A 13,718-nucleotide genomic window follows, 5' to 3' on the forward strand; every position below is an offset into this window, starting at 1 on the left:
CAAAGGAAAAGCAGAGAACTTTACAGGCACTTATTTCTTGGTGGCTATGGAATTCACCTGGAAGGTGAATTCAGAATTCTGTTTTTTCCACTTTGGCAAGCAAGTAGACAGTAGCACAGACGGTACTCTGATGTGGCACAATTTCTCTGTCTCTAAACCCAGGGATTTTCTAGCGGGGCAAGAGAGCAAAGGGAAGCGCCACCCTGGCAAGCCCTGACTTCTGGACACCCCAGCCAAGTGGACACAGAACAGCACCTCCTCTTGCAGCACTTCCCTCTTGGCTGGCCTGCAGATCCACCTCCCCACCTCCCAGCCGAGAACACCTGACCTGAGGATGAAGCACCATCAGCTGTCTTGGTGCCAAGCTGCCAGAACAGCAGCACGAGAGCTTCAGGACTAAGGCAGTGCCTGAACACATACAGCACATCCCAGCCAAAGAGTGCACAGGAGTAGCCTTGCCAAGGAGATCAAAACACATTGCAAGTATTTGTCAGAATGAGCAGTAAAGCTTTTTGGACTAAGTTTTTGTGTTGGAGAGCACTTTAGCATCAGATCACAATCTATGTATCAACACAGTAATCATTATTATTTCCTTAGTTGACCTTTTTTTTTCACACTTGACTTACATAGTTCTGTTTATGTAACTCATTTTAAGCTCCCTTCAGAACAGAAATCATCACAGCAAACCTATTATTAGATTTCCGCTGCACTGCTGATGAGTCTGAAAAGCATGAGAAAATGTATCCTGCCTTCCTTACGATAACCCACATGATTGCAAGACACAAGAAAAGTAATACATTAACACACGATCCACTTAAACAAGTTGATATAACATCAGTCTTTTCATTCAGATGGATAAAAAATAACTGTCTTTCAGGATTTCTGGATACTAATATTAAGTACTAAACAAGCAAAATGGAGTAGATTTTTGTGTAAGATACAAATATTTTCTGTTGCCCTGACAGAAACACTAACAACATCGAGCCAGATTAAGTTCAGATACATAGAAAGTAGCCTCATTTGCAAAGTCTCCTTAAAATCTGAATCTGAGCCCAAATGACCTGCACCAGATGTCTTGGCAATGCAAGCTATACTGAGCAGTATGTACTACAATTTAGTACAAAAAGATCTGTAGAGTTTCAGGTTTTCTGAAATTATCTTTTTATATCACCTCTACTACTTTAACTGCACCAAAATCTGTTGTTTTTAATAACTAATTTTTTAACAAGTTTTTCTGGCTTATCTCACTTAGATCAAAGACTTCAAGTAAATTCAGGTGAGCTATTGCTAATGCTTTTGAGAATGGCATGTTTTTACTCAGTGTTAATCTTATTTTTTTACTTTCAAGCATGCGAGATATATATCAGCCACTAAAAATGTAAAATGAACCTGTTTTTGATAACCTAATTATTGAACTACCACTGATTTCAAGTCAAATCTATATGCAGGCAAAAATCTCCCGATTTGTTAGGGGCAGGACATAGCTTATTACTGAGGCTCAGCCACTTTTACTAATAAAAAAAGGACATGAAAGAGACACCCCTGATGGAACTTGATCCTCAAGTTATGGTACATGACCTTAAATCTCCGTACAAGTGCAACCTACAGGACTGCTTATCATTCACTCTATGGGAATCTCACTCCATGTAGTACACAGGAAGGAACAGCATTAAATGCATGTAGAATTATTACTGTATCCCTAAATTTGCCATGGATTTTCTTCACTCATTCTCTTATTTTAGTCTTCTAATACTCAATATTACAATAATTCACATATATATGAATATATATATTCATTTATAATTATATACAGATAAATTCTTTATTGTCCTCTATATAGCTCTTACAGAATGTATTATGTGATTTTTTTAAAATGGGAATTAACTTATTTTTTATATTTTAGAGAGACTGTAAATGTAGTGATGCTATTGAGGGAGGAAATTATTACCAATTTCCACCTGCAATGTGCAGTGTTTTTTCATCTGCAGTGTTTTACACTCATTTCACCAGCGCTTCAGTTTGTAAAACTTTTACAGCAATTCCCAAGCAACATACTTCAGTGGGTGATGCGACATGGAAGAAATGATGCCTTCTATATTTATATTACATTTTTAGGCACTTCATAATACTTCAGAGATGCAGCTTTCGGAGGTGAAATTACCAACACAGCTGCCTGGCTGAAGTTTAACAATTACTGTTGCTAGAAAGTAAAACAAAATCTTCTGCTTTACCACAAGGTAAGATTACAGTACATACTTTCCTAAACTTCTACCATACATTAGCCATGGATATCTTTCTATAACAAATTGTAGCTGATTTAAATACTACCTACACTAGAGCAAGAAAGCAAGAAACTTTTAATATTTTATTTAATGAAATAAAGTATGTGGACGAAAAGTCTCTGCATACAAAACAAGAAAATTATTTTTATAGTATCCAAAGGATAAGCATGACAATATATAACCCACTTAACAAAGTCATTCTGGTTTTAGTAATTTTGTTTGATAAAGGTCAAGAAATTAGAGTAAAATCTGAAGAACATGAAATGTAACTTCATCAGATATCACACAGTAATTATAGCAAGAGAGAAAAACATCTTCTTAAAAAGCAGAATTCTTAATGTATCAGGATAGTCCAATGCCTCCCTTTAAAAGCAGTAATTAAAAACACTAGCAGTATGCAGCATTAGTACTAATAGCTGGCTGCATTAAGTTCCTCTGCACTGCTAACTGTGCACAAACCTGTCAGTTCATATTGATGAATATATGTGTATATACTTATACACAGTTCTGTGTATAAAACAGAATTGGAATTTTTTATATGGGTTTCACTCAGGTCTAATTATTAATTATTTTTGGCTCCTGGTATAATATGCAAAATAATTTTCAGATGAATTTTTAAAATCTGAATATTTTAAATTGCATATCTTATGAACAGATGGTTTACTTTACATACTTGGGTGAAATTATATAACCCTACAGAGAACATTTACCATTTTAAATCTGATTAAACATTATTCCAAACAAGGACTGGAAAGAGTTTGATATTTGTACAAACACAATCTTTTTAAAAGCATTATGCAAACCCATTTAGGCATTGCAAAAAAATGCTGAACTAAGAGACAGAATGCAATATTTATTTACATTCCATTATTTCAGTTAGATGATATGTCTCTGTTTTGCTAGTGAGGTTTAAATCTGTATTTTGAATGAACAATGAAAAAACCTTACAAAATTTAACCATTAGAAATGAAACTAACATCACTAAGTGTCCTAAGTAACCGTATTTTAATTAACTTTACTGATTTAAGAATGATTTAGTGAGTGATGAACCCACTCCAGTAAGCAGGGCACTGTTCAAACTTTGTTACCTTTCTAGCTTATTTTTTGGCAACCATATCTTTCAAGAAAATCACCTTATGCATTTGACTTCTTATTTTGCATTTTCAGTTCAGTAGTGGGACTACCTTCAGTCAGCTATCTGAATGATCTTCCAGTCTGGTGCAACTTTCAATCTAAGAACTCACAATTGCTCTGTACGCATATCTCAGCATGGAAAATTAAATGTTTCAGTTTGTTTAAAGTTTTATTGGTTTCCTTTTACTTGAAGCTTAAGCCAGAAAGATCAAGTTACAAGATACTCTTCTCATGTTTATATAAAGCAATGATTGAAATAATTTTAAATGTTTACATAAATATAAATGTTTAAAACATGTACATCGTGCTTGTGTCTCTGTGGTTGCTTTGCTGGTGACAGGCAAAAGAGTGGTTGGGAGTTAGTCATAAAGGTGCAAGAGCTTGGAGGGTAAAGAGACAGAAAAAGAAACAGAATCCCAGGAAGACAGTGGCATATGACACTAAAGAAGGAGCACATGTCATTCCATGTAAAGAAACAGGGTGAACTCATGTCATACAGGAATCAGAGAAAAAATAACTAAGTGAAGAAGAGAAAGGCACAGTAGGCAACAAGGAGAGACGGTAAAAAAGTATGTTACAGTGGTTAGGGTCCTAAAGCACACTTAAGTACCTTTTTCCTAACTTGCCAGCTGCCAGGGCTCTGCAGAATCTCAGCAGTTTCTTCCTACAGTTTTACATCCTTGAAAACTAAACGTCTTATAGTCAGAGCTCCACCAGAGCAGAAAAATATATTACTATTACTATTAAGTGCACAGTCTTAGAGACTTGGAGCCAGTAGTTTTGTAAAGGTAAATGTTACTGTATTTTACTCTAATCCTCCCACACTAGCCACTAATTCAGAATCAGTTTTTAATTACATTTAGTAACAGCAAAGAATATCTGTGTTTAGCTTGGTCTATAGTCTTGCTCTGACGAGACTTTAAGATCAATTGGATATTATTAGCAGCAAATGAAGTATGAGCTGTGTCTCACCGTTGAGTACGCGCTGTGCCCAAGGCTCCACTATCATGCAATTACATTTTTAATCAAACCTAAAAGACTACAGGCTATATTTATAGCTCATGATACATGGTGGATGTAGCCCAAAATCTTCAGGATTAACTGGTATTTTACACAAGTATTATAAAGTATTCCTCCTTAATATGTATTGTCAGAAAAAAATACTAAAATATTTTGCTTTATGAAAAATACTCTAAATAATATAATTGTTATTTAACAGAACAATGACATGAAATTGTTTTCCCCCCAACATGTATCAGAAGTCTGTCATCCTAAAAGTAATTTTGGCTCCCACATTATAAATACACTTCAGTATTTCTATAGGCAATGCCAAAAAAATCAGCAAGTGCTCACTAAGTTTTGCCAACAAAATCATGACTCTTCATACAAGAATTTTCTTTCCATGTATAAACAAAGACATTTTGAGAGTTCACGCTCATGATTGGCTATGGCAACTGATATACTCCACCATAAGATAAAGCGTATAGCAAAACAGTGATTTATTACAAGCACTAAATATTGTACAATAACTCCATTTCAATATATAACATCTATGTTTTTAAAAAGTTATTCCAGCTTATACTTCAAATAATCTATTGCACTAAATACCAAAGAATCTGTGCATTGAATATTTGGGAATTAATTCAAATTATATAAAAAACTATCCTGTACCATTACCAAACAAGGAACGCTAGACAACAAAAACTGCAAAGTCACAAACCTCTAAGACTAAAAAAACAATGCTAACTATTTTATCACAAGGCAACTTTAATGCTAAAGTTTTCACTGGTATGGAACAGACTCAGTCATTTCTGACAAGACTTCTTCAGGACCTACTTGATTTTCAATCCTGTGACGCTTCAATGTCAGAACACAATCACAGTCAGTCTAATTTGTGCAGCTGATGACAACAAGACCTCAAGAAACTGCCCTGGCATTGTGCCTCACCAGGTTTTAGCACAGCTTGGCCAGTGCACCTCATCTCCCCTGGCCTCAGCCTGAAGATCACTGTAAGAGAAGCCCCATGGGAAGGAGGGCCCAGCTGGGTCATCACCTACATTCCTCTCCACACACACCAGCCACAGTGTCTTCTTGAGTACTGCTACTGTCCTAATTGAAACTATTTTTAGGCTCTGGTTAAAGACTGGATATTGTAGTTGTAACTTTTACATATGTTCCCATAATTAAATGAGGTGAGAGAAGCCAATATATTTACCCCAATTTAGGTGCTAAATTTCACTAACATGCAAAAATAAGGAACACTTTGAAACATGTTAAATATTCACTCACTGATTCTTCTTTACCTAACACAGAGAAAGTTCACTGGCGGTTAATACACATTCTTCTATATTTACTTAATTTTATGCTGGTTTTTTTGCTACCTGTACGATTTTCATCTCACCCACTGTAAGAATGCAGTGGATGGCAAACTAAAAAAGCACTAATCAACTATAACTTCACTTTATTCCACTTCTACAATTCTAGAAACTGGTGATAGCATTGCACGCCCCCCCCCCCCCCAAAAAAAAAAAAGGTTTCTGTATCTAAAACTTGAGATTTTATTTAGGTGGTTTGATTTTGATTTGGGTTGGGATTTTGGGTGGATTTTTTTTTTTACTGTTTTCTCAAGCCTTAATCAATTTTCTATTAAACTTGTCAGAAGATCATCTTCCTAAAAATAAAATCTAACTAAAGAACTCAACATCTGGCTTGTGAAAATGTCATGCCAAGTGACACTTTTTTTGTATAACAATGCTCAAGGCACACACAGTGATTAAATAAATAAATAGTGCAGATTAGTGTAGTTATATTACAAAAATACAAAAAATTCTAGTGTACAATATTTCTGTGCTGACTCCTAAGATCATGCTTAGCCTATATAATCAAAAAAAAAATAAATAGAACTCCAGCGCCTAAACTAAAAAAAAAAACTGACTGGAACTGTACCCCGTACTGTCAGTATGCACACAAAGAATTAGAAATCTGTAATTTTTTTTCTTCATGTTTACTTTACAATGTGCAAGAAAAAGTTAGGCCACTGTTTCCCAGCCTCACGGAGCAAACTGGTCACATAGCTCCTATTAAATTCAGTGTAGGTTATTTAGCTAAATCCCTGGTCATCTTAACTTATATTTTAAAAAATTGTTGTTACAGCTAAATTCAGCTCTGAGAGATAAAGTAGAAATAACTAACCCACACATCAGGTAACAACCCTTATGAAAAGCGATTTAAAGGTTTTGTTTTACCTCATTAAACCTTGTCACAAGATCTTCTACAGCATTATGTTCACCATTGGGAGAAGAAAGAATAGTAGCAGATATGGAAGCTTTAATAGATGGCAGCTTGCTTTGACACTCAGCATTACCCAAATCCCTGGTTAGAAAGCAGAGGTAGTCGATGGGTAAGACTTTGCGGTAGAGCTGCTGCTCCTGCTCAGTCAGAATGCTGGCAACCTCCTCTGGGAACTGGATGAGGTGCTGCAGTTCGATCAGCTCCTTGCTGATACCGGCCACACTGGAGGGAAGGACGCTGGATCCAGCCATAGATGTACACGCTTGGCGTTCTAAAACAAAACAAATGAAAAATTCATTAGGCTTTGCCTTTAATTCTTGGACTGTGCTGTGCAAAAGCAAGACAACTTGGTATTCTGGTTTTGTTAAACTGTTCATTCATTTACTCAGCAGTATGCAGTACTCTAAATACTTTCTATTTAAACAACCTAATATGTTCTTTCACACAGGGTTTTTTTCTGTGTGTCTTTATATCTGGTGTTTGCAAGATAGAGGGCAACTAATGTTAGGAGATTGTAAAGCCACCTGCTAAAATACACTTGCTCCCAGAAACATCCAAACACCTTCTTCCAGCACCCATGGCCTTGTCACAGCCTCAAATAAAAAGTCATCTGGCAGAGCGTGCCTCTGCTTTGCCTCCATGTAACAGCCGTGGTGCAAAGCAGTTTGAGGCCTTGACTGGGGCACTGAGACCCTATTCCCTCAAGAAATAATGTATAATGATAATCTAAAACCCATGTGGGTCAGAATTTTTCATCATAATCCACTTGCTATAAAGATAAATTGTATCTGAGCTTGCTGCCTGGTGAAACCAAATGTCCAAGGCTACAAAACATTTTTAATTCCTCTCAGAAAATGCATATATTTGGGAGTATGCATGATTTATCCGTTAATACAAAACATTCATGTAAGTTTTATAATACCCCAGCAGTGATATCTCTTGAAAAATAAAACTTTTCCTAAGAAGGAAGAAGGCAAGCTTTCTAAGATCGTGCGGGAAGCATGAAACATCAACACAATGATTCCAAAATAGTGAGTGAATCTTCTTACTAGATAAGTTTAGAATGGGTTTTCTGAACAATTTTTCAAGAATTACTTAAATGCAAAAACATTCATAGCCATATATTACATACCCTTCATCATTCTCAGAAAAAGTAGTTTATTTTTTTGCATTGCTTCATGAAATATCTTCAGAGATTTTTTCCCACACATAATGGAGGTACACCCTAGATCTAGCTCTTACCCAATTTTTTAATATATATATATATATATTATTGATATTGATATTATTGATATTGCTAAAGGGAGCAAATGTCCTTTCTTTTCTCTAAAAAAGAAAAACACAAGTTTATAATGACTGATTAAAATTCAGTCCCTTATAATAAACATAAAATATGCTACATGGGTTTCCCACTCTTAGTCATTTTGTGCAAATTAATATTAATCAGCGGGAAGTTAAAAAGACAGAAAATCGGCTTTTCTTAATATATTCTACTGAAAGCCAAATGATAAATTGCAGTAGCCCTAAATAAAGTCTTTGGGCTAACAGAACCTATGGAGAAATGTTCAAATACAGAAAAGACTTCTGAAAGAAGAAAGACAAATTGTTTCTGTCTAGACTAGCAAGCAAAAAAAGCAATGGGCCTAATTTGAAACAAGCTGTATCTTGGTTATATAGTGGGGAACACATATAACTTGGGTCATAATGAAGAAGTGCTGCACAATATCTGTAGATACTGAGAAATCTCTGCCACTGAAACACCTGCAGGAAAGACTGAGGGGGAAAGCCAGTTTAGAACACCATTGATATGCCACCGCTAGTTTGGGGAACAGGTGGAGTGCAGTGAGCTTCTGGGCTCCCTTTCAGTCGTCCTTTGCTTCAATTCTATGTGAGACCTCAATTCTGTTTCCTGCTTCCATCTGCACAGAACTGTTCTGAGAGGTTTCATACTAAAAAGCACTAAAAGCTCATGTGCACTTTTCTTGACTTTGCAACAGAACACAAGTTTATGCCAAAATGAAAACAATGCAAAATACAATGTTCATTCTATATTAGAAGGACTGTGTATTTACACATGCTTTACATATGTGGACTGAACTGCCACTGTCACAACCAGCATTATCTCAGTAAGAGGATGATATGGAAGGTATGACACAAAAACCCACCGATTCCTATTTGCTCCCTAGAAGTCACAATGCCTCACTGACTCCACATGCATGACAGCTCTTCCCACTCAAGACAGAGAAAGTACAGCCTGCACCAGCCTCCTCTGTGTCTCACCACTGAAACTGAGGCTGTTTGGTTGTGTCTATGTTGTATATTTCTTTTAGATTACAATTAGACTTCTGAAGTGAATCTCCCAAGCATCCTCACTTACTGTGCTTTAGTTTTGTCTTAGTGCAAAACAAGTGGATCCTTTTCAGACAAAACTGCACAAGAAGATGCACTCCTAGAAGGCAGCTAACACATCCCAACTAGTAAAAAGCTGAAGCTGTCAGAAAAACATCCAGTCTTTGGAACATGCAGTTGGCCCAGACAGCTCAGATCATGGCTCAGCTGCAGGTGATAACATACCACAGGAGACAGAGAGCAAGCACTATGGACAGAGCAATGCCACAGTGATACTGGTGCTTTGCAAAACCAACATTATTTGGTAAGTACAGTTGTCAACACCTTATAGTTGTCAATATGTTAGGAAAGGAAGATACAACTCTGTAAGGAGTGCCTACTGACTGATGAAAGAGAGGTAACATAAGAGTGAAGATGAGCTGTTCCGTAACACACTGCTTGCTGATGAGGTTCAAAGGTGCATTCCCAATAATTCACCCTCTCCATCACAGTACCAACTACTCTATGCACAAAGACCTCAAAGTCTGGCAAAAGTTGACACTGAATTTTCTATAGGCTAGAGCACTGATCGTGATCCTTTGCACATTACCTTGCCCAAGTATAATCACCCTTCAGGCTCCACTTAATACAATCACATCTAAGACCAAGGCTCAACACCATGAAGTGACCACAGCAAAGGCTGGCTCTAAAGCATATCTCTATACTGCCAGAAACCATCAGGAGTAAAAAAAACTCTTTAGAACTGGATTTCACTAGACTGACTGCCCATTGATCAAATCCAGCAAAAAAGCTAGTGCAGGGATTTTGAATACCTTTAATGAAACTACCTTTAATGGAACTATCACCTTTCATAATGAAATCTTCATCACCCAGCTTCATTCTAACAGAAAAATGAAGCTGTCAAAATCTTTTCATGGAATGTAAGCCAAGATGATTCAAGAGCAGCCACTAGTATTGCTGGATTTGGAAGAAGATTGCAATTAAATAAAACACTTCCTGATTCAAAACATTGAATTTCAAACTAGCATTTCTCAATACTTCATTAAACTGGAAGAACTATTTGTAAATTCTCTCTGTAATGTGAGAGTCCATGGAACAGGCTGCTGCAGCAAAAATGCAGCTGATATGCAAGGAGAGGAACACAGGCTAAATAGAAATCTGAAGGCACACAGCTCATGGCTAAAGTATGGCTATAAATACTGAAGGAGTAGAAATAACTTATTTAAGTAAGTAGAATAACTCATTTTTGTTGACTTTTTCTACACCTATAAATATTTAATTCTTCCATAATTCACATCTTTGCAAGTCTTGGTTGTTGGCATAATTTACCTCTCCAGATTCAGATATTTTCTCTTTCCTCATTCCAGTCTTCTGCATTTTATCACAGAAAATCCAGGATCCTTACTCTCAACTTCACCACCTCCCATGATTTACATGCTGCATGAAAGTCTATTCCTTTTTCTGTCTCTTTGCCTGCAGTAAACTAGTTTTTTTCCTGGATTATCTTTTTGCCTTTTTCTATGTGTATGCTTCAGACTTCTACCATTTTTCACTCCAGGAACAGATCTGTTTCTGCTATAAAATTCCTTATCCTGGCTCATACACAAATCCTCCAGCTTTGTGTTTTCAGTTAATGTTCTTCAAGAAACAGATAATATCTTTCTGCACTCCAAAGAATGGCCAGGTCCTTAGAGTAACTTGCAGAACGGAACTGCTTTCAGACCAAAATCACAGTAGTTTTTTTACAGTTGAGGCAAGATACAATCCTCACTAAAATTAGCTGCTGCTGCAGTAAATGATACTGGGTTTTTGTGTTCTACCACATCAAGTTAATGCTAAAAATACTACAAAAAAATGAGGACTCAGACTATTCATTTGTGGGTTGCCTAAAGCCGAAATTGATAGCTTTGCTTATCCTGCTGATAAACAGCTGAAGCAGATAATCTTTAACATAGCAAGTATTGCTTTTATTAATCAAAAGAAGATAACCTCTGCTTAGCTTTAACAAAGGACTCGTGGACTGACTTAATCATTGCTGATGCCCATGGGAACAAAGAGGTCTCTTCTTCTCTAACAAAAGAATAATCTTTTTAAGAAAAATAAAGAGTGCCAAGGAAAAGTCACTACATTTTTTTAAACAAATGCAATCTCAATAGAGTAAGCCTGCCTAGAATATGAAAATCTGCTTTCAACAAAGTTTGATGAACTGCAAGATTCAATAACTGGATTTCTGTCTTAGTTTTATTTCTCAGTCCTTTTCTTTCTACACTTACTTTGATAAAAAAAGTGTTCTCTCTGCATTCAAAGAACAGTTTTAAAGCAGAAAAGTGAAAATTATTATCACTAACAACATGCTAACTCTTTAGAAGACTATTGGTGAAGATATTGTGATCATGACAAACTGTGTTCTAAAGCAAAAGATGGATTTCAATAGCTGTAAGAAAAAAAGTAATTATTCAACCTATTATAACATCTTTTAACTTAGATGGTTATAGACTTTGCTTCCATGACATTATACTAATGCAACTGAAAGTATAAAAAAATCTTAGAGGGTTATTTTTCTCTGCTGGTATTAAAATACGTGCAATAAATGGATTATAATAGAAGCCTTTTTAGTAAGCTATGCTACAGATATCCTCCAAATTGCTCATATGCTCTAAGAGAACATCTGGATTATGTGTACAGTGAGAAAATAAAAACTGATCACAGAAAAAACAGCTAAGAAATAGCCACAGATGAACAGCTGTCAATATATAAAATGCAGAACTGTTCTGTTCAAAAAGGAGGAAAAATACAATAAAAGCTCCCCCAAGCAGAAGCCACCTATGCAATATACGACAGTTTAATTGAACATCCGTTCAATTAAAGATCAGTAAAGATCAGCAAAACTGCAATAGAATTGCTTTGCTGTCCCTTGGATGCAACGTACCTCGATACTGTAATAACCAAACCAACAAGCTTTTGTTAATTTCCTGTTTCTCTTCTATCTAATTAAAAATATCTCTCTCTCCCTTAATGAATTCGCCACTACCAATTTTGACTGCAAACAACTCATTCCAATATTAAAGAGCCTGATATTTAACTTACTGAGAAGCTTGACACAGAACAGGGTCAAGTTCAAGTTTAATTTCACTGTAGAAACCACTGAAAATCAATAGATCTGTTTTGTCTTTAAATTTGCTTATGAGTCAAGTAATCAAAGAATGAGAAGACTCACAGGTTCTCTCCATATACCTAACTCTAGCAATATGGGATACCTCCTAAAACAGCCTATCAGCACACATTGGAAATTATTATTAGCAGGGGAGCTCTGATCTACAGGGTACTTGCACTAAATAAAACCAGAGTTCATTATGACCTAAGCATCAGCAAGCAGAAAACAGACATAACCTGAGGAAGATGAGCTAGGGTCTGTAGAGAAAATTATTTTTTTTAATTAGACCAAGTAAGATTATTGATACACTCTGAGGGCACAGGATCCTTTTCAGGTTTGGAATAGAAACAGCAAACTGCACAGCTAGTTCAAGAATTCCTGCTTTGAGTTTAATTCAATCATAGTAATAGCAAGACTTTGGAGAAGGTGATCTCTTCAAGAGCAGCAGCAAGTTACCACATTGGGCCAGGTAAAAAAAGCAATAGTTTCTACAGTACAAAGAGAAAAGGAAAAAAGTAGAAATCACCTCTAGAAAAGAATTTTGCTGGAAATAGAAGACCCTAAAAATGTAGCACACAAATATTTCTACTGAGGCTGAGATTTTATTGTTGAACAGATGGATGAAACCTCTGGAGAGGATTTTTTTTAAAAGGTAACTAGCATGTTGAAGTGTAACTGAATTAAATTACATTATATACCACAAAATCCTGACTCATTAACTGACTGCATAGTGAAAATCAGTAAAAAGAAAGATATGGAATGATCCTAACAACAGTCACTAACTCCTAAAATCACTTATTGCTTTAGGAACTGGCAAAGAATTCAATTTTGAAAACCAGACTGAATACACTTTTCATTTTGCAATCATAGCACCAATCATGTGAAATCCCAGAAAAAAAAACTGAAAGTACTGTGAAGTTAGAGATACAACCTACCTATATAATTTCTGACTTGAAACTAATTTGTCTAAAAAAGCAACATAATTATTAGGACAGTTGAGATGCATATTTCATGCATAGAAAAGCATGAAATGTGCTTTTCATTTCATGCAAGGGAAAGAATTCTTTTTCTCTTTAACTGCAAAAGTTGGGTAAACATTTTCACAGGGTAAAACCTGTGCACAACAAAACATTCATTCAGATTGTAAAGTTGATTTAAATATTATCAACATGAAGTAGATAATATATTAACATGAAGTATTAATATATTAACTTTGACTTAACAATTACATAGCATTCCTTACATTTTTCAGAAGTAGAAGAAACCTAGTAAAACTCTGTTTATGGATGGATTAGAAGATCCTGGTTTTAAGCTAGATATACTGATACTAGCCCAGTTGGCTGGAGCATGTGCTATTAACACCAAAGTCATGTGCTCAATCCCTGTATAGGCCATTCACTTAAGAGCTGGACTCAATGATCCTTCCAGGTCCCTTCCAACTCAGAATATCCTGTGAAATCTCCATGAAATACGAGCACTGACATAATACATGAAAGGAATTCAAAGCA

At 35.8% G+C, this 13,718-nt stretch overlaps 1 protein-coding gene across 5 annotated transcripts in view; it reads right to left on the reverse strand.

The window, feature by feature from the left end:
• PLCE1 (phospholipase C epsilon 1) overlaps positions 1–13,718 on the reverse strand; it is a 140,384-nt gene that overhangs the window by 44,954 nt on the left and 81,712 nt on the right. For all 5 annotated transcript variants that reach the window (XM_088059493.1, XM_088059491.1, XM_088059489.1 and 2 more), the window contains one exon: positions 6,662–6,978. In XM_088059493.1, coding sequence (XP_087915619.1) covers positions 6,662–6,978 — 317 coding nt within the window. The remainder of the gene's footprint in view (positions 1–6,661; positions 6,979–13,718) is intronic.

Source organism: Pseudopodoces humilis, chromosome 9, assembly GCF_049639895.1.
Source record: "Pseudopodoces humilis isolate 2021_Gansu_Grassland_sample_001 chromosome 9, ASM4963989v1, whole genome shotgun sequence".
Lineage (NCBI taxonomy): Eukaryota > Metazoa > Chordata > Aves > Passeriformes > Paridae > Pseudopodoces > Pseudopodoces humilis.